At 42.9% G+C, this 20,449-nt stretch overlaps 1 protein-coding gene across 2 annotated transcripts in view; it reads left to right on the top strand.

Moving 5' to 3' along the window:
* LOC148016295 (intraflagellar transport protein 57-like) overlaps window positions 1-20,449 on the top strand; it is a 111,599-nt gene that overhangs the window by 47,602 nt on the left and 43,548 nt on the right. For both annotated transcript variants that reach the window (XM_087663764.1, XM_087663763.1), the window contains 2 exons: window positions 13,972-14,015; window positions 14,215-14,293. In XM_087663764.1, the coding sequence (XP_087519890.1) occupies window positions 13,972-14,015; window positions 14,215-14,293 (123 nt within the window). The remainder of the gene's footprint in view (window positions 1-13,971; window positions 14,016-14,214; window positions 14,294-20,449) is intronic.

Genomic DNA, 20,449 nt, shown 5'->3' on the forward strand with positions numbered 1-20,449 from the left:
GATGAGGGGTGCCATGAAAGGAAACACCTGAATCGAGAATCCAGGTATGCATGTCATCCTTTGTATTTGCAAGTAAAGCATGTGCACCAAAGTGTAAAGAGACAAAGAGTACGTCACTCCCACTATCACTGTCATGAGTGACTATATTCACCTCTTCAATTTTGACACTACTCTTCTTAGCTTGACTATCTTTCTTCTCTTCCTTGCTATCATATGTCTTCTCGCCCTTTCTTTTCTCTTTCTTCCATTTGTAGCAATCGCGTTTAAAGTGATCCTTCTTACCACAATGGTGGCATTCAACATCTTTGCCACGTGATTTATGTTAGCAGTCATGTTTGTCATGCCTTGTCATCTCCTGCCTGTGAGCCTCAGTCTAAGTCAGACGAGGACATTAGGAGCTCTGACATGTCTGTCATGTGTTTTGATGGGGGAGGCTAGTCACTCTCGACTGGCTATCTTAGGTTGTGTATTTCTTTTTGGCCTCTTTTAGTGGGCAGCCACTGGCTGCCCGGCCACCTTTTTGGTCACTGTTGTGGGGCGCCCATTTTAGGGCACTTTTAGGGTTTGCGCCCATTTTAGGGTTTGCGCCCATTTTAGGGTTAGGGTTAGGGTTTGTCCGTTGCCTATTTATTGGCAGCCCCTCCCCACTTGGTCAGTTGTCTTCTTGCAGATTCCGGCACTCCTTCTCCCCCGTGGTGGTGCTGCCATCATCATCAGCCTGATCTGGTGCCCTCACTGACGCTGTGGGCTGCGTGCAGGGACTGATCAGTCCATTTCAGTGTATTCAGCATTCATTTCAGTCAGTGCAGATTTCTCTTCCTTATTTTTTGCTTTCTCTCTCTCTCTCTCCCTCCGTGTTCGTATTTCCTCTTCCGCTGCGCACTCTCACATGGTATCATCGCCAAACTGAGAGCACGGAGGTCTTCATCGACTGGAGAGAGACCACACCTATCATCTGTTGCTGCCCCCCTTCTCTCCAACAGCCAGGCGGCCCCTCCAGGTGGTCTGAATATTTGCGTTTGCTGCATAGGTGGTCTGAATATTTGCGTTTGCTGCATCAGCCCCTTCCAGAGGCTGCCACGTCATCAACCAGCTCCTGCTCCCTGCGTTTTCAGCTGGGTGGCCTTCTCTTCAGCTGGGCGACTCCCCTACAGGCTGCGTTTTGCATCCAAGGTGGTCGTTTTCCCTCCTGGCGGCTCATCTCCAGCTGGCGCTTCTTTTCTGGGCTGCGTTTTGGTGCCTGGCAACTTTCCCTCCGGATTTTGTGCCCTACACAGCTGCGTTTTCACCTCCTGGTGATAGGCGACCTGATTTCCTGGAGTTTGGTGGTTCTTCTGGTGGTTGGTGACCCATCTGGTGGTCATTCTTCGGCATCGGCACAGTTTTCTTTGGTGTTTGGTATTTTGCAGATTGGAAGATGTCTTATCATCAGTCTACAGGTTTTGATGATTCAGATGACGAGCTTTTGTCTCAACACTCATCTGAACGGAGGCGTGATTTCTATCGCAAGGATCATCCTACGGAGTCTACTCCTCGTTCCCGTCCCCCTTCTATTCATGTATCTCGGCGATCCCCTTCCAGTGGGCCGACGATGCAGCCTTTGGTACCCCCTGTACAGGTACCCGTACTTCCTCAGCTGCCCAGAGAGGACCGGTTGGATGGCTCCAACTTTTCTCTATGGTCCTGCAAGGTGGAGTGTATCTTGGACTCCTTCGATCTTTGGGAGCTTGTTTCTGTTCCTATTCCCCGGCCTATGGTGGATCCCGCAGATGGGACATCTATGGATCGCGCAGCCTTATGGGATCGGCTCAATTCTAGAGCCCGATCTTTCCTCTTTCTGAGTTTGCAGGATTCTGTCCTTGTTCATGTTCACAGATTGAAGACTGCAGCGGACGTGTGGCAGAAGCTAGCGTCTCTCTATCAGCAGAAGACGTTTGCCCACCGGATATCTCTTGAAAAGAAGTTGCGGATGCTCGCTATTGATGATAGTCCTTCCATGAAGGACCACATCAACAGATTACAGGATATGAGGGATGAGCTTGCATCCCTCGGTCGGACGATATCTTCTGACGACATGGCTATGATTCTTTTGACTCAGCTGCCATCGCCTCGGTTTGATGTCTTCTATACCAGCCTTCTTACATCGAGGACCCGTGAGAAGCTTCTATGGGAGGAGCTATCCCCGCTTGTCTTGGAGCATGATGAGCGACTCAGAGAGGTCAGTGCTAGTGGATCCGACTCCACTAGAGCCTTTGTTGCAGGTTCGGGAGGACAGACGAAGAAGAAGACGAAGTCAAAGGCTAAGAAGAAGGACAGTTCTTCAGGCTCTGACTCAGATTCAGAGAGACCGAAGTGCCCACACTGTGGGAAAGGGACACATCCCGAGGAGAAATGCTGGAAGAAGTACCCTCACCTTCGTCCAGGAGCGAAGGGTGGATCTACATCGGAGCCTTCTTCTACCTCTACACCAGCTGTTACCCATGAGTCAGTGTTCCTTCATATCCATGCTTTGGAGGAGGATCCTTCTTCCGTGGCTGCAGTGTCTTCTGCGCAGCCTTGGTTAGTGGACAGTGGTGCTTCGAGTCATATGACTCCCCGAGGTGATTTGTTACAGGATCTCCGTCCATTAGAGGGTTCAGTCACTGTTGGTGACCTTTTATCGGTGCCTATTAGTGGTGTTGGCACATTGCCTTTGTTTACCGACCGACCTTTGAGCTCCTTTTCACAGGCCCTATATGTTCCGGATTTGGGCCTTCCCCTCCTCTCAGTTTATGGCCTTACGAGGCTTGGCACACGAGTGATCTTCACCGAGCATGCCGTTGTTATTGAGGATTCTTCTACAGGAGCTGTCTTATCTACAGGTTGGCAGGAGAGCGGGCTTTACAGGCTCCATTCCCCTTCTTTGATGCAGGGTCCTCTGCGGCAGTCTATTGCTACACCCGTTCCCGCTTGTGCACCTTCTATTCCACAGGTTCCTTTCCATCCCTCACCTTCTCCTCCGGTGGTTTCCTCGTACCCCCCATCCCTTTCAGAGGGGGACGATCTCGGTGATGCGGCTGTGGATTCCCTAGCCCCTAGTGTTTTAGAGGGGGATTCCCAGGATCGTGAGGAGCTCCTTCAACGGCAGTCTACTTCGACGGACTTCATCGACATTGGCATTCCTCTTGCCATCCCCGGATCCATTTCTTCTTCGGCCTTCAGCCACATCCATGATCTGAGAGGGGGTGTTAGCAGTCATGTTTGTCATGCCTTGTCATCTCCTGCCTGTGAGCCTCAGTTTGAGTCAGACGAGGACATTAGGAGCTCTGACATGTCTGTCATGTGTTTTGATGGGGGAGGCTAGTCACTCTCGACTGGCTATCTTAGGTTGTGTATTTCTTTTTGGCCTCTTTTAGTGGGCAGCCACTGGCTGCCCGGCCACCTTTTTGGTCACTGTTGTGGGGCGCCCATTTTAGGGCACTTTTAGGGTTTGCGCCCATTTTAGGGTTTGCGCCCATTTTAGGGTTTGCGCCCATTTTAGGGTTAGGGTTAGGGTTTGTCCGTTGCCTATTTATTGGCAGCCCCCCTCCCCACTTGGTCAGTTGTCTTCTTGCAGATTCCGACACTCCTTCTCCCCCGTGGTGGTGCTGCCATCATCATCAGCCTGATCTGGTGCCCTCACTGACGCTGTGGGCTGCGTGCAGGGACTGATCAGTCCATTTCAGTGTATTCAGCATTCATTTCAGTCAGTGCAGATTTCTCTTCCTTATTTTCTGCTTTCTCTCTCTCTCTCCCTCCGTGTTCGTATTTCCTCTTCCGCTGCGCACTCTCACAATTTACTGCGTCCCTTGCTATCAGATTTGCCTTTCTACTGTGATTTGCCCCTAGTATGCAAAGCACTGGAAGACTTATTGGATGCATTGTTCTGCCGATTCATTTCTTCCATGAGTAGAGCACTCTCTACATCAGCATACAAAAGGATCACATTAGAATTGCTCATAGCAGTCCTGAATGTATCCCAACTCTCTGGTAGAGTGCAAAGCAAGAAAGCAGTCTTAAATTCCTCATCAATCATGAACTTCAAGGCAACTAGTTGGCTGAAAATGGAGTTAAACTCATTGAAGTGAGTAGACATTGCTGTACCCTCTTTCATACGCAAATCCATAAGTTTTTAAAGTCAATACTCTTTGCTTGCAGCACTCTTCTCTGCATACACTTCTTCCAATCGAGTCCATATAGCATATGCAGAATCCAAACCTTCAATGTTAAACAGCAAGGCATCAGAAATCGATAGCTCGATGGTTGAGCGTGCAAGCTCATTTAATTCATCCCAATCTTCATGTTCCATGTCTGCGGGCTGTGCCCCTTTGGTTTTAATCGGCTTTGCGTGCTTCTTTTGCAACAGGATATTGTAGCCCTGTTTTTGCCAAACTGCAAAGTTATGTGCTCCTTCAAGCTTCTTTATGTGAATCAGATTACTGCTGTCATTGCTGCCAGCTATGATTTTCAGCCCAAATGTGACAAAAAAAACCAGCAAATGCAGGCCCAAACTGTCAGGCATGTGACCAAGGTACAAACAAGTACCAGCCAACAATAAATGACCACGTAGAAGCACAGATTTCAGATCTGTAAATAAATTTTCAGAAGCACCAAACCATGTGCTACAGCATTCCACAACTGATTACAGCTGTTCCAAGGGCATATACATCACATTACATGAGAAATCCCCCCAAAGCGCGTACTAATTTCTGTGAAATTGAAAGAATTTCACTAAAATGTGAAAGGCCCCAAAAGTCCCGGGAAAATGTGCACCGACTTTGCAATTTCTGAGTTAGATTGTCCAATTCTGTGTTGAGATCCTCAAATTCAGGAAAAGCTAAAATTTTTTGGCACAAATCTGAGTTTTGTGCTTATGCGCACAAATGCCATTTAGAGGGAGGAGTTAAGAAAAAATTTGAAGAGAAGAATTTTGGATGTCGGGTCCGTTGACCTGTCAGGACTGTTCTTACCCCCGTTGGTCTTGTCTGTCGGGCGCCCCGTTGAAGTCGCCTGCTGGTCGCTGTCCTTGAGCCCGTGAGCCTTGTTGGTCCGTGACGCTTGCTGGACCGTTGGACTAGTCGCCGACTGCTGCCTTGTTACGCGCTGTCCGTTGCCCGCTAGTCCTCGTCAAATGCAGTTGCCTGCTTATAGTCGATTGCTACTGCTCTTCGTATTCTGAACCAATTGACTGTCTCTTTTGCTCACGAGCCTGCTTGCTGCAGCCGACTACTCGACTCTGACAACTCTTGCTCATCGAGTCCACCTAAGAATCCTACAACTGTTGAGCTGTCTCTTGTGTGCTCTGATACCAGTTTGTAGTGATGGGTTAGGCACGGAGATCGAGAAAAACAGTTGTTACGTGCAGTGAGAGACAGAGAGAGTGAGATAGAGCAAAGTAGAGAGTGAGCACGTTTTTAGGTACAATGATGAGAGAGTACCTTTAGGTTTTTAGATAGATATATATGTGTAAGTACAAGTGCGAAGGGTGTGTTCACACCCGAGCACATTTAAAGGCACGAGGCCTTTATTCCGGACAAAAATATTGTAAGTGTGAGTTTAGGGAAAAATGTTGTAAATGTGAGTGAAACTTAGGAAGTAGCCTTTGCATTAACTTGATATTTGTTGTAGTATTGCGAGCTCTCCATTGATGGATATGGTCAGGGTGAGCCAGCCCCGACATAGGTGCTAGACCATCTATTAAGTCCCAAAGGCCGCGAGAGTTAAGCACTTGTTGCATTTTGTGAAACTAGACTTGGTGATAAGGGCTTTCTTGGCCATAGCAATTGGAGTGTTAGTGTTGAGTGAGGGGTAGGATGGGTAGGGTGGGGGAAAGGAGTACACTTGGGAAGTAATCTTGGAGTGCCCATCATGCATGTGGGATGTGTGCACATTGGATCCATAAGTTGGAATGGATTGGCTAGGTATGGGCATGATAACCACATGAGTAGTTCACAAAGGGAGATGGGCACATTGTAGGCAAAGGATGGAAATCCTTCCATTGGAGTGGCTTGATTTATATGAGAGAAGAGCATCAGAGGATGCATTACAGGTTGATGCCACCATTATGGATGACATTGAGTCATGGCATGCTTGATTCAGTCATCTTAATTATGGCAATTTGCTTTGCTTAAGAAGCAAAAATATGATGCTTGATCTCCCTCCGTTGAAAGCACCTACTCATAATGTATGTGAGAGTTGTGTGTTTGGCAAAATGTATCATGCTTCGTTTCCCAAAGGTGGATCTATATGTGTGATTAGAGATTATAGGTTGTGCATAGTGATGTTTGTGGATGCATGCATGTCAAATCTGTTGAAGGCCCTTTTTCTTGCAATAATTGCATCTCTTTTTCTTAGCACCCTCATCCTTGGTGCTTGAAGAGTCCATGGAAGAAGTTGATTTGCCTTTACCCTTTGAGTTTGATGGTTGCCATGACTTCACTTTGTTCCTATGGTTGACTGCAAATGCTTGATTTTCCATACTTATCTTAGAGAGATTCACTTGTGGTTACTATTTTTGCAATAACAATGACACCAACGCATCAAATGTATATGCATCAATATCTCCTTTTGCAAGTAAGCAAAGTGTAGTGGCGAAACTTTGATAAGTGTCAGGTAGGCCAACCAAGATTATAGAAACAAGAGAGGCATTGGGAATTATCTTATCTATTTTTGCAAGCTGCTCTGTTATGTCATCGATAGGTGTAATGTAGGCATCCAGTGGAGCACCCTCTGTCATGTGCCCTGTCTCTAGTTGTTTGCACAAAAAGGCTACATGAGCCTCATTGTGCACTTGATACAATGAAGCAAGCTTGTCCCAAGCATCATTGGCCATTGTGCACGATGGAATATGTAGAATTACCTATCTTTTGGAGGAGAGTGCAATCAAAGCATGTGCTTGGGTATCTTGCCCATTCTTTCTCAACTAATTAGAGTGGGAGGTGCAGTAGGGGCTGGAGCATAAGATCCATTGGTGACAATGGATAAACTAGGTGAACTTGTAGCATTTCATGTAGTGGGGCATGTAGGCCTAACATCGGAAGGAGCTACATATCCTCAAAGTTGTTTGGCAACCAAAACATGTTTGATCATGTATGCTCACATAGGATAATGTGTGCTATCCAATTTATTAGAATCCCCAAACATGCTTAGCAAATCAATTGGACCTGTCATTGCTTGTTGTGTACAATTGATTTTTTACAATAGTTGTTGCCAAATGTGTACCTGTTGGTGCAGTAGTATGAAAAAGCAAAGGCAAAAAAAACTTTATTTTGTACACAATTGATGATGTCAAAGAAAAATTTGTAGGTGAAAAGGCTCCAATGTTTCCAACATCGATGAATATTAAACTCACCTCGATTTTGATGACTCAGGCAAATTTCACCAAAGTCTGAAATTATTTTGATAATATTCGGTGAAATTTAGGCCAAAATGTGAAAAACCCCAAAATTTTGATGGAAATTGGACAATTTTCAGCTCCAAATGAAAAATTGAGCAAAAATCTCCAAATTCTTGGCAGAATTTGATGATTGTGTGAGATATACCCCCAAATTTTGGTCCAATTTGGGAGAGAAGCTGAAGATTTCTAAGAAAATTTGATGATTGTGTTAGATACCCCCAGATTTTGGGTCAATTCAGGAGAGAAATTGAAGATTTCTAAGCAGATTTTTTAATGTGTGTATTTCTGCATGAATAGGGGCTTATTTGTGGAAATAATGTAGATTAAGGCTAGGGGCATGAATATTTTAATGTTATTGATTGTTGGACTGAATTCATTATGATTGGGACAACATGATTTAAAAATGCAAACTGTTGTGCTGGACGAGATTGTTGGCGAAGGCGGCAATGGTCAACGTGAGAAGCGACTATGAAGCAGATTGTTGAGATGGACGGCGATGGTCAATGTGATAGGTGACAAGCGACATGTTGGAGGCAACAGGCAAACTATCAGGATAGACAAGCATGGACAGGTAGATTTGAACAAGCGATTGAAGAACATTGTCGGGCACCAACGCAAGGGCAGGAACCATCAAGTAGCAATATGCAGGCTAGACGTGATGGTCTAGATGCAAGCGATATTGCAGATTTGGTGCTATGCATGCGGGTTAGGCGATGGGTAGAAGGGAGACGAGGCTAGAATAGGCGATGTTGCAGCAGCAATTGGTGAGGAGGAGAGCAGCCTTGAGGGTCAATGGTGGTGGTGGTGACATTTGGAAAGAGGTATGGCTTTGATATGACTGTTAGGTTAGGATTCAATAGCACATGCACATGCACACATACACACACTCATAGTGAACAAGTGAACATTAAGAGAGGAGAGAGTGTAGAAGGTCATATCCACTATGTGAGAATGATAATGAAAGTCAAATCCCTAAGATACTGAAGTATTATACCCACTGATGAGTATTCATTCGAGGAAAAAACCCTTCTCCAGCTAGAAATTAAAAAGTGCATGTGCATAAGGTAATGCTCACACCAGAACTACGGAGGAATACAATAAGTGTAGCACTCTTGACCTAGTTACAGTGTAAAGTATCATACCCACTGACAGGTATTCACATGAGGAAAAAACCCTTCTCTAGCTAGAAATTAAAAAGTACATGTGGATAAGGGAGTGTTCACACGAGAACTACAGAGGAATATAATAAGTGTAGCCCCCTTGACCTAGTTGTAGAGTCTTTAGCACCTAGGTCCCATTCATAGTTTTTATCATATGCGTATGATTGCTGATGCAAACATATGAAAAACTTATGAAATCTGGAGTATGGTATCCTATTTCAAACTTGACCTTTTTTTTCTTGTTTGGGGGGGGGGGGGGTGGATGATTTTAAAAAAAATAAGACTTGATCATTTTATCAATAAAAATATTGCCTACCTATGATAGCATTGTGTGGCACTAGTGGACCATTAGTACTTGGATTATGTCTTGACTCAAATGATCAGAATTCAAAGTCTAAATTTTCTTTGGCGAATCATTCTTATGCCTTGATCATTGAATGCCTTAGTGGTAGTAACTATTTTATAGAATCTAAAAAGACTAGAATGTTGAAATTCTAATTTTTCATTGAGCTCATTATTGTAGTTACACTAGATACATTTTTAGTTGGAATTAGGGCAACTTTTGATTCAGCCTAGGGCTTGAAGACTGAATCATACTCCAATCATACTTTCATACCCATTTGATTATATCTCGACTCAAATGATCGGAATTTGAAGTCTAAATTTTCTTTGGCAAATCAATCTTGTGCCTTGATCATTGAATGCCTTATTGCTAGTGACTATTTTATAGAATCTAAAGTTACTAGAATGTTGAAATTCTAATTTTTCATTGAGCTCATTATCGTAGTTACTTTAGATACATTTTTACTATTTTTAAAATTGAAATTAGGGCAACGTATGATTCAGCCCTGGGGCTTGAATCATACTCCAATCATACTTTCATACCGCTTTGCGTATGACATATGATTGCCGTATGAAAAAACTACTGCTCCATCCATGAGACCCGTTATCTCATTGATACCAGCAGGCCATGCACGATTTAGGGATCCTTTTATGAGATTCGGCTCCAAAGGGCCCTAGAAGATCTCTGCTAGGCTTGCACTTGGTGTCTAATTTGCGTTTGTCTTTATGAGAGATTATATAGGGCATTGTGGGTTGGAGAGTTAGCAAGAGGCTCTAAAGCATCCCCAATGGCAAGAGGCCATGGAAAAGGAGCTTGAGAGCATTGACCGAAATGAGACTCTGACCTTTGTTGATGGTTCATCAAGACAAAAGAAAGTCATCGGGACCAAGTAGATCTTTAGGATTGAATTGAAAGTTGATGAAACTTTGGATAAATACAAGGCTTGCCTTGTAGTGCAAGGTTTTCAACAGAAACACGATAAAAATTATCAGGAGACCTTCGTATCCATTGCACAGTTGACAATATTTCATCTATTGGGTGCACTAGCCACTCACCAAGGTTGGCCGCTCTATTAGAGGGATGTCAAAAGTGCCTTTCTAAATTGTTACTTGGAGGAGGAAGTCTATGTGGAGCAGCCTCTCGAATTTCCTTCAATGGACCCTAAAGACAGTTTTTTATTTGCGGAAACCTCTTTATGGGCTGAAGCAAGCACCACATTATTGGTTTCATGGGATGCATGAGTTCCTTCAAACTCATCACTATCATTCTATCCCTTATGACCTGAACCTATATGTAAAAACCACTCTAGAGGGGGTCAACTATATCCTTCTATACGTTGATGATCTATTTATTAGAGGCTTAGATTTTGCTACCATAGGAGATATAAAGGCCTAATGTTGTTTTACATTCAAGATAAGTGACCTTGATCGGTTATCCTATTTCTTGGGGATGGAGATAGTTCGATCTGGGGATAGTATTTTTCTCTCATAGCAAAAATACGCCCTTTAGTTAGTTGAGTAGTGTTGTATTGTTTATACATAGCTTGTGGCTACGCCTCTTAATCATATTGCTAAGCGTTCTAAGGGTTCCCTAGGTCATCCCCCCGATGAAAATACCTATAGCTTAGTTATAGGGAAATTTCTTTGGTTGATTCATACTAGTCCAAACCTTGCATATTTTGTCTCATTACTCAGTCAGTATTTCAATGCACCTAAGATGTCACATTGGATCTCTTGCATGTGTATATTGAGATATGTTCGATGTATATATTCTTCTGGTTTGACATATGATCATGGTTTGCTTTTGTAGAGATGCACTAATTCAGATTGGGTTGGAGATCTCGACACAGTGTTCGTATGGTGGTTACATCTTCAAGCCGTAAGCAAGAGACAATGGTTGCTTCCACAACCGAGGCAGAGTATCAATCTCTCTTTGAGGGCATCGGAGAGGCTATCTAGTTGAGGGAATTACTAGCTGTGCTTCACTTCTCATGTGCTTCACCGATTGTTCTCTACTGCAACAACCAGAGTGACATTGCACTTGCCTAGTGTTTATGCCTATATCAAATAATTTTTTAGACATATTGACCAAGGTGGTTACCTGATTGATTCTTCAATTGTTTGGTACCCAAGATCGACATTGCACTTGCCTAGTGTTTATACTTGTATCAAACAATTTTTTAGACATATTGACCAAGGTGGTCACGTGATTGTTGATTCTTCAATTGTTTGGTACCTAGGATCGGCATGGGTGCATCCTCCCCTACTATTGCAGATTGATGAGGGAGAGGGTGATTCCGGCTTTCCCTTTTACATTGAGAAGGGGCAGCCTTATTGTCTTGAGAGCGATAGGATTTGGTTCATTATTGCTTTAGAGACATTTATTATTTGTACGTTGTATCATTATCCATATCCTTTGGATGACTATGATTGTAAAATGGTATTTGGACAAGTGAACAATTCCCTTGTGAGGGCATTGTTCAAGTAGCACCATTGCTTAGCATTTGCTTGAGGTGATGATTTGCATTGCCCTTTGCATTACCCCATGCAGTGGCATTCTATTTTTGTGAATCTGCATTTGTGTACATTTATCCCTTTTCGGTTAAAGTGTGGTCAACCTTGGATTCACCATATTCATGGTAGCTCGCATGGCAGTCTCCCTTGCTTCTATGTATCTTTTTTGATTCACCACATACCATCCCCTACATATTTCTTCGTTTACTGATAACCAATAGTGGTTGGATAGCTTGTCCGTTTTGTGACGTATTGGGTTTTACCATCCCTTTATTTCTCCTAGGGGCATAGATTTATCAATAGGACGAAAACTTATTGAAAACCCATACTTCTTTTAGTTTCTTGGTATATACTCGAACATTCTCATGAGGTTCTTGACGTGTTAGATTGAGAACACGTAGCCCCACTGTGGTTCCATCCGCCTTTGCAGGTCATGGTAGGCCATTGGGCAATCGACGAGCACACTTTGTCTAATGCTTTGGCCTCTTTGGGGTGATTACTTAGGCTTCCTTGGTAAGATAACCATCACCTCTGTAGTCTTGGTAGATCACTGGGCAGCCGATGTGCACTCGATGCCCTAGTTGCTTTGGGGTGGGATGCCTTGGGGTAAAAGAAAAGAAAAACATATGGGCTTGGGCTAGTACAATCCCTTTCTGGTTCCAGTTTTGGGCGTGGGACGGGGGTGTTAAGCTAAAAATGCATTACATGTTGATTAGCCACATTAAACAACCCCAAAACAAGCTTAATTAATTAAATTACCAAAGCTTTCATTAAAAGAAATGTGTTCCTAGAGAGTATTTGTGTCCCATAAGGCAAACCCTAATTTGGGAGGGCCTAGCCATTAATAAATAGACATGCTACTCACCACTCAGCCTTAATCTCGTTTTTGTAGCTTGCATGTGCCTTCTTTCTACTGTCCACAACCCGTTCGTGGAAAAAATCTCAGCCGGAGTTGTTGCATATTGTTGTCTACCTTTTGGCACTAGTTGATCAGCCTGTCCTTCATCCTTACCAGCTGACAACTGCTGTTTGAGGCTGTAACAGCTTGCGTTTACTGCATTTACACCTTCTCGACCTGCCATGCAGCTGGTCAACTTGCTGCCCAGCTGTCCACATCAGCAGCACTGCTGCATTTAACTGTTTTTTGCATCGCCCTCCCTACCACATCAGCAGCATTGCTGCATTTTGCAGTCTACAAGATCTGTCCAGCTGCTATGTCATTAGTACTACCTGCCTTTGCAGATTTCTTGCACCCAATTGTTCATTTGACTCTCCTAGACCTGCCATGCAGCTTGTCAACTTGCCGCTCAGCTGTCCACGCCAGCAACACTGCTGCATTTAAGTGTTTTTTGCATCGCCCTCCCTACCACGTCAGCAGCATTGCTACGTTTTGCAGTCTACAAGATCCGTACAGCTGCTATGTCATTAGTACTACCTGCCTTTGCAGATTTCTTGCATCCAATTGTTCGTTTGACACTGATCTGCCGGCTTCACATAGCTGCATTTGCTGCCGCTAAACACATTCAAAGGTTGCCAATTGTGTTTCCGGATCCATCGGAGTACGACACACTCTTTTGCTCATACTGTTTTCCTTGATCCTTGAGACACGGGAGTCCAAGGGTTAGTTTTCACCTTGCATATGTGTTCTCTGCATTAAGCATTGTGTTTATTCATTATTTAGATTTCATTCATCTTTTGTGTTCATTGTCTTTGTGTTAACCCTGAGCCCAAGTGTGTTTCTTTATTAGGGTGTGTGTTTGTCATATGATCGTGTTTGTATTTTGTAGACAAGCATTTCTTTACATGGTGGACTTGCATTAATGGCCTCATGAAATGCTGCCCCATGTGTTTATTGTTTTGTATTATTTCAGCCTATTTATAGGCCACCTCCCCTCCATGTCATAGTCGATTTGATACACCATCTTACTGGAGAGAGAGATTTGGAGCATTCTCTTGGTTGCCTGCAGCCCATGCCTTGTACATACTCTTGTGATTTGGTATATGGATTCCATTTCATGAGTTCATTATTTCTGAGTTCATATGTTCTTGTTTTTTCGGTTCAGTTCTTTGTATTTGCAGCAGCTTTTATCTTCTTGGTTCTATTGCTCTGCATTATTCTAACAAGAGCACCATCTACCCTTGGCTTTGACATTTTGTTGCTTCTTTCCAAGTGTCAGTTAATTTAAGCTGCAGTTAAAACCATATTAGTTGATGCCATATAACTGCCTTGATATAAAGTTGAACTTTCAGTTGCTAATCTGAAATAGTTTGGTAAGGCAAATAACCTGCAATTCCCCTAGGTTGGTTTTTGACATTTTGTTGCTTCTTTTCAAGTGTAATTTAATTTCAGATGCATTTAAGAACATCTTAGTTGATGCTGTATAAATGCCTTGGTATCAACTTCAACTTTCATTTGCTAATCTGAAATAGTTTGGTAAGGTAAATAACCTGCGGTTCTTAAATTTCCAAACTTTCCACATATCTAAGCTCTCTTTTGAATTTCTTTAAATAGTATCCGATGATAGTACTTGTGCCTTTTAGGAAATGTCAGAAACCTCATCAAGTTGCTGTGCGCAGCTACAGAGGTAAACTTTACATTAACTTGATATGATACTACTGCTTAATACTGTAGAGATTATGCATGGTAAATAAGCAGTGCCACCTCACCTCTCATATACACATATGACTAATGTGTAACGCTTGATTTCTCAGTTTTTTATGTTAAAACATAATTACAGGGCGTATTTTGTGAAAGTTTATCAGGACGTATTGTTAATGTTGCAGAATCGAAAATGATATTTCATTTTTCTTGGATAAGCTGGAGACACGGGAGAGATACATAAATAAACAGTTTGAGCTATTGGTCATCAGCTTCTTTCTTTCTCTTATATTATATGCAAACAATGAAATTCAAACTTGATAATTATATTATAATGTTTTGCTTACACCAGGCTCAATTAGCTCTAATGTGCAAATTCTTTGCCTTAGCAATGTTTTTGCATAGCATTGGAAAAATAGATGTTTATGTTGATACATGGCATGATTGGCTTGAATGGATGTTACAAAAGGCACATAGTGGAAATCCGGATAGAGAGCACACTTTGGAGTAGAGCTTTGGAATACTCCTTTACACTCATAGAGACCATAAAGCTTGCTTGTCTTTGGAAAAAGCTAATTTCATGTGGATGGAATCTATATGGAGTAACTTTATACTTTTCTCAAGCAACAAGAAGATGGTGGGGCATGTCACTAGACCAAAATGGCAAAATGGCAGTTCATTACAACACAATTGCTGCCCTTTGAAATGGTTTTGCAAGATATCAGTTTAAGGAATTGATGAACTGTAAATGAAAAGATCACTTTTGATCAGTTTGTAATTTTGGACTAAGCATTTTTCTTGGTGTTCCTACTGCAAAGAAAAAGTGCAATAGACACAAGAGGTTTCTCTTAACAAGTATATGTTGTTATCTACTAGAGACACATTGGGAGGGAGGGAGGTAGAGAGGAAGAAGGGTAGGAGAGGGAGGAGAGGTGTGGGACATGGAGTAGAAGAGGGGGAGGGGGAGGGAGAGGGAGAGGGAGGGGGAGAGAGAGATTTGTATCTTCAAAAACTCAAATTGCCCTCATCAAGTAATGCAAAATGAAAAGTGAATGCCTAGGAATGGGCAAGTTTTTCACTTGCACAGATGATATTTGAGTGCGTGTGAAGCAAATAGTAGTTAGGGTTTTGGCTGAGAGATTGAGTGATCTAGACATGTAATTGTATTGAGGCTATGAGTCATGTTACAATATTGCTGAAGAATACTTGGATTTCCCATTTAATCAAGGGAACACATAGACACATAAACTTGAATAATCAAGAAAACTTAGATACTCTAATTCGACTGTTAGCACACCAAGGCAAACCAATACTTATATTGTACACAAACTTTTCTAAATAACATCGTGTTTCTCTAAGCTGACAAGTTGGATAGACATCCTTGGACAATTTTAGGTATGGAAGGCCCTTAACCATTTGATAGCATGATAGCTCATACAATGAGTCATATCCACGGTGCTTGAAGCAATAATGCCGAAGGGGCTCATTGTTTGTAGGATCTTGTGTGGTGGCTAAAGCTTGGAAGTGGTGGAACTCTTGAGTCCTTGGTTGTTGTGGTTGGGAAAGAAACTAGGTCATCATGTAGAGGCCGCTAGGGTATGCCTTGTTGCAAGCAATTTAGTAAACTAGTCTGAGAGTCTATGACCTCACTAGTGGTCGTTGTAAAGAAAAGCGTTTGTCCCAATCAGTGAAGTTGCTAAACAGAAAAAAGGTTCACCCCAAGCTAGGGACATAGTAGACATCGTCCAATGAAGTGAGATCATGGCCCTTGTCAGTATCAAACTTGATGCGACCTAGACCATGGATCGTGATCGAGAAGCTATTTCCATACTAGACATTCCCAAGTACAAGGGCTTCAAAGATAAAAATGTCATGGATGGGGGTCATATGATGAGTGGCTCCACTATTTGCTATCCAAGCATGAGAAGATGTGCTTGGTTGGGTAGAGTGGGTCTCTTGGGTTGTCTCATTAGGAGGTAACTCGTGAATGTGGAATAAGCTCATAGTCTTGGATGTCTTCATGGAGACGAGGTGGGCCTCATGTCCTATAGACTAGTCAGACATGCCCTTAGGAGTTGAGAATGATACTGGCTGTGCTCGTTTATGGGTGGCAATGTGAATCTGGCCTCACTGTTGCTCGTGATTTTGATTGCTACAATTTTGCCTCCTTTGCTATGCTGGGAACAAAGGCCTCGTTCCTTTAAATGTGCTCGAGTGTGAACACACCCTTAGCACTTGTACTTACACATATATATCTATCTAAAAACCTAAAGGTACACACTCATCATTGTACTTACAAACGTGCTCGCTCTCTGCTATTGCTCTCTCTCACTCTCTTTGTCTCTCCGTGACTAAGGAACACCTACTGTCTCGATCCTCGTTCCTAACCCATCGCTACAAACTGGTATCAGAGCATATGGTGCAGACGATCGTCAGGCGTGTAGACGTCAGGCATGCAGACAGCTGGAGTTCGTGTCGAGTAGGGAGTCAGCTAGAGTTCCTGACCAAACTGGAGTTGGGTTCAACAAACTGTTGACCAACGGGACCAGCGTGGTCCAGTGGGTGTGCAGTAGGTGCAATGACTAGCGGATAGCAGGCAATGAGGATCAGCGGCGGGCAGTGAATAGCGTGCAATGGGCAATGGGTAGCGCGCAGCCTGCAACGAGGACCAGCGGACGGCGGGCGTGAGACAAGGCGCGCTTGGGACGGCCGCTAGCGAGCTGTCAGTCACGCGACCCACCTGGTGGGTCAATGGACCCGTCATAATTTTCTTACAAAATCAATTTCTTCTTGAAACTCCCTTTGCCCATTAACGGGTGTTCGTGCGTGTAGGCACAGTCAAAATTTTGGGCAGATTTAGGCCCAGAAATTTGGGGCTTTTCCCAGATTTGGGGAATGTGATGCAGGACAAGAAAATTTATCTCAGAAATTGCAGGAATTTGTGACATTTTGTCCCCAACATTTGGGGCTTTTCATGTATATGCACAAATTGGGCTGAAATTCACCCAATTTCTTGATATCGATGCACATTGAACCCCGCGCAATTTGGGGCTTTTGCAGTTTGGGCAAAATCTGTGTAGCTTTAGGTCAGTTTATGTACATGCAGGTTGAATTCCAAAAATTTGGACATCAACACTTGGTAAAATTTGGGTGTTTTGCTGAAATTGCTTTATTTTGGCAAAATTGGCTTGTTCAATGCATGATAGATAAAATGCAGATGTGTGTTTGATGCTTTGAGCACAAAAATTTTGGGGCTTTTGACCGTGTGTGTCAAATTTTATGCCCGTGGGTACATGTACAACAGAAATTGCAGCTAAAATTTGGGATTTCTCATGTAATGTGATGCATATGCCCTTGGAACAGCTATAATCAGTTGGATAATGCTGTAGCATATGGTTTGGCGCTTCTGAAAATTTAATTACAGATCTGAAATCTGTGCTTCTACGTGGTTTTTTATTGCTGGTTGGTAGTTGTTTGTACCTTGGTCACTTGGCTGACAGTTTTGGGCCTGCATTTGCTGGTTTTTTGGTCACGTTTGGGCTGAAAATCATGGCTGGCAGCAATGACAGCAGTAATCTGATTCACATAAAGAAGCTTGAAGGAGCACATAACTTTGCAGTTTGGCAAAAACAGGGCTACAATATCCTGTTGCAAAAGAAGCAGGCAAAGCCGATTAAAACCAAAGGGGCAAAGCCTGCGGACATGGAACATTGTAGGTATTGGCAGTGTGCAGTTGCAGTTTTAGCATGGCTATGTCTTCACACTTCAGCATGTACGGCGTGTACCTCAGCTCAAGAAAAGCTTGATTAGCACAGGGCAGCTAGATGATGATGGTTTTCATACCACCTTTGGTGATGGAAAATGGAAGATCTGTAAGGGATCTAGGGTCATTGCTAGAGGTTGCAAAAGTGATACTTTGTATCCACTTCATCTATCTAGTGTGCGTGACCATGTTGTTGCCGTGACTGAGCAGCCAAGCGTTTCTTTGTGGCATGGCCGGTTGGGACACATGAGTCAAACATGAATGAAAGTTCTTTCTCGATTGGGTTACTTGCCTTGTCTTCGTTATGCTGATTTTGAGCATTGTGATCATTATATTTATGGTAAACATGCATAGACGACTCATAAAAAGTCTTTTTCTTTGAAATCTTCTTCTCTAGAGGTAATACATTCAGATGTATGTCAAACGCCAAGATTATCTTAGGGAGAAAGAAATATTTTGTTACCTTTTTTCGACGACGCTACACGAAAGTTATGGGTTTATCCTATTCGTAGCAAGGATGAAGTGCTAGACAAGTTTAAAGAATTCTTGGTATTGGCTGAAAATCAGATAGATAAGACACTTAAGTGTCTTTGCTCTGATAATGGTGGGGAATATGTGTCCAAGGCCTTTTAGGCATTTTGTGACAGCAAAGGGATAAAGAGAGAGCTCACTGCCCATCATAATCCACCCCAAAATGGAGTTGCAGAGCATATGAATCGGACCATACAGGATAAGGACCGTATGATGCTGTCTCATGCTGCATTACCCCATGGTTTTTGGGTAGAGGCTGTTATGACAACCGTTTACTTGATTAATCGGTTACTAAACAGGTCTTTGGGGAGGGGGGAATTCCCCAAGAAGCGTGGTCGGGCAAGCCACCTTCATATGCTCACTTGAAAGTGTTTGGCTGTGAGGATTTTGTGCACATTTGTAAAGAAAAACTTTGCAAACTTGAGCCAAAGTCCTGTAAATGCATTTTCCTAGGATATGGTGACGAGGGTGAAATGGGGTATAAATTGTGGGATTCTGAGAAAAGGAAAGTAGTGGTATCTTTTGGGGAGATCGCATGCACAAACAGCCCGAAAAGACTTAGGAGGTTTGTAGGGTTGTATTCCGGGAAGAAATACGTTTTGGACAACAAAATGTGCTTGTTGTACAGTAGCAAATACCTGCTGTAAATGAACATGTAAATGCAGAAAATGATGCTGGAAATGATCAGCCAGCTATTGCCCATGATAATGAGCTACTACATGTGCAGTAACAGCCAGGACAACAAGCTGTTAATGCTGATTTGCAGGCTGAAATGCCAAGACAACATGCTGAAAATGGAAATTTGCAGGAATAGCCAGTAAACAATGACCATTGGGTTAGGAGATCGTCTAGGGCTACTAGACAACCTGACAGATTTGTAGACATCAAGAAATTGTATAAAACCATGTTGTCAGAGATGGAATCTCTTGAGAAAAATGGCACTTGGGACTCGGTGCAGTTGCCTAAAGGGCAGAAAACACTTCCATGCAAATGGGTTTACAAGATGAAGGTCACTTTTGGTTCCTCATCGAAGTATAAAGCAAGATTGGTTGCAAAGGGGTACAAGCAGGAGCAAGGAATTGACTTTGATGAGATTCTCTCTCCTGTAGTCAAGATGACTACATTGAGAACCATTTTGGGCTTGGTTGTAGTTGAGGATATGGAACTCATACAGATGGATATAAAGATTGAATTTTTACATGGTGATTTGCATGAAGACATATATATGCAGCAGCCTGAAGGGTTTGTTGAAAAAGGGAAAGAAAAGATGGTATGTAAATTGAAAGGGATTTTGTATGGGTTGAAACAAGCACCAAGAGAATGGTATCATAAGTTTGATACATTTATGTAGTCTTAAGGCTTTCATAGAAGTCAAGTGGATCACTGCTTGTATACCAAGAAGGCAGGACATGGTAGCTTGATTCTTAAGGCTTTCATAGAAGTCAAGTGGATCACTGCTTGTATACCAAGAAGGCAGCACATGGCAGCTTGATTATCTTGGTTTTGTATGTAGATGACATGCTGATTGCTAGCAGGGATACTCATGCCTTGGACTCACTGAAGCAAAGTCTTTATGGCAGCTTTGACATGAAGGATCTTGGTGATACCAATCACATTCTTGGCATGTGAATACTCAGAGATAGATCAAAAGGCTTACTCTATCTATCTTAGGAAGAGTATATGTCCAAGGTTTTGCAGCGTTTCTGCTATGGCCCTCTCTCTCTCTCTCTCTCTGTGTGTGTCTCTCTGCGACTAAGGAACACTTGCTGTCTCGATTCTCGTGTCTAACTCGTCACTACATGCTAGGAGTTACTCAACTTAGGGGGCGGGTTCTGAGTATTCTATTTTGGTTGCATGTTTCTTGTTGTTGATCGACACTTGGCGTCAAAATGACCAACCTTTTGACAATGTTGGTAATACATATTTTTCTTTGGTGCATTTTGCCACCGAGGTTTCAAGGAAGGCATGGTTATTGATTTTTTTTTTTGACTTAGGTTTTGTCTTTGGTTTTGATTTTGAGTTTTCTTGGCTTGTTCTTGCTGTCCCTTTCGAAAGAAACAACAAGAGCCCCCTCTACGGAGAAGGCACTATCAAATTGATCGAATAGCCATGCAAAAAGTAGTATC

This window comes from Lygodium microphyllum, chromosome 23 (assembly GCF_053477565.2).
Source record: "Lygodium microphyllum isolate KBCC chromosome 23, Lygodium_microphyllum_v1.1.10, whole genome shotgun sequence".
NCBI lineage: Eukaryota > Viridiplantae > Streptophyta > Polypodiopsida > Schizaeales > Lygodiaceae > Lygodium > Lygodium microphyllum.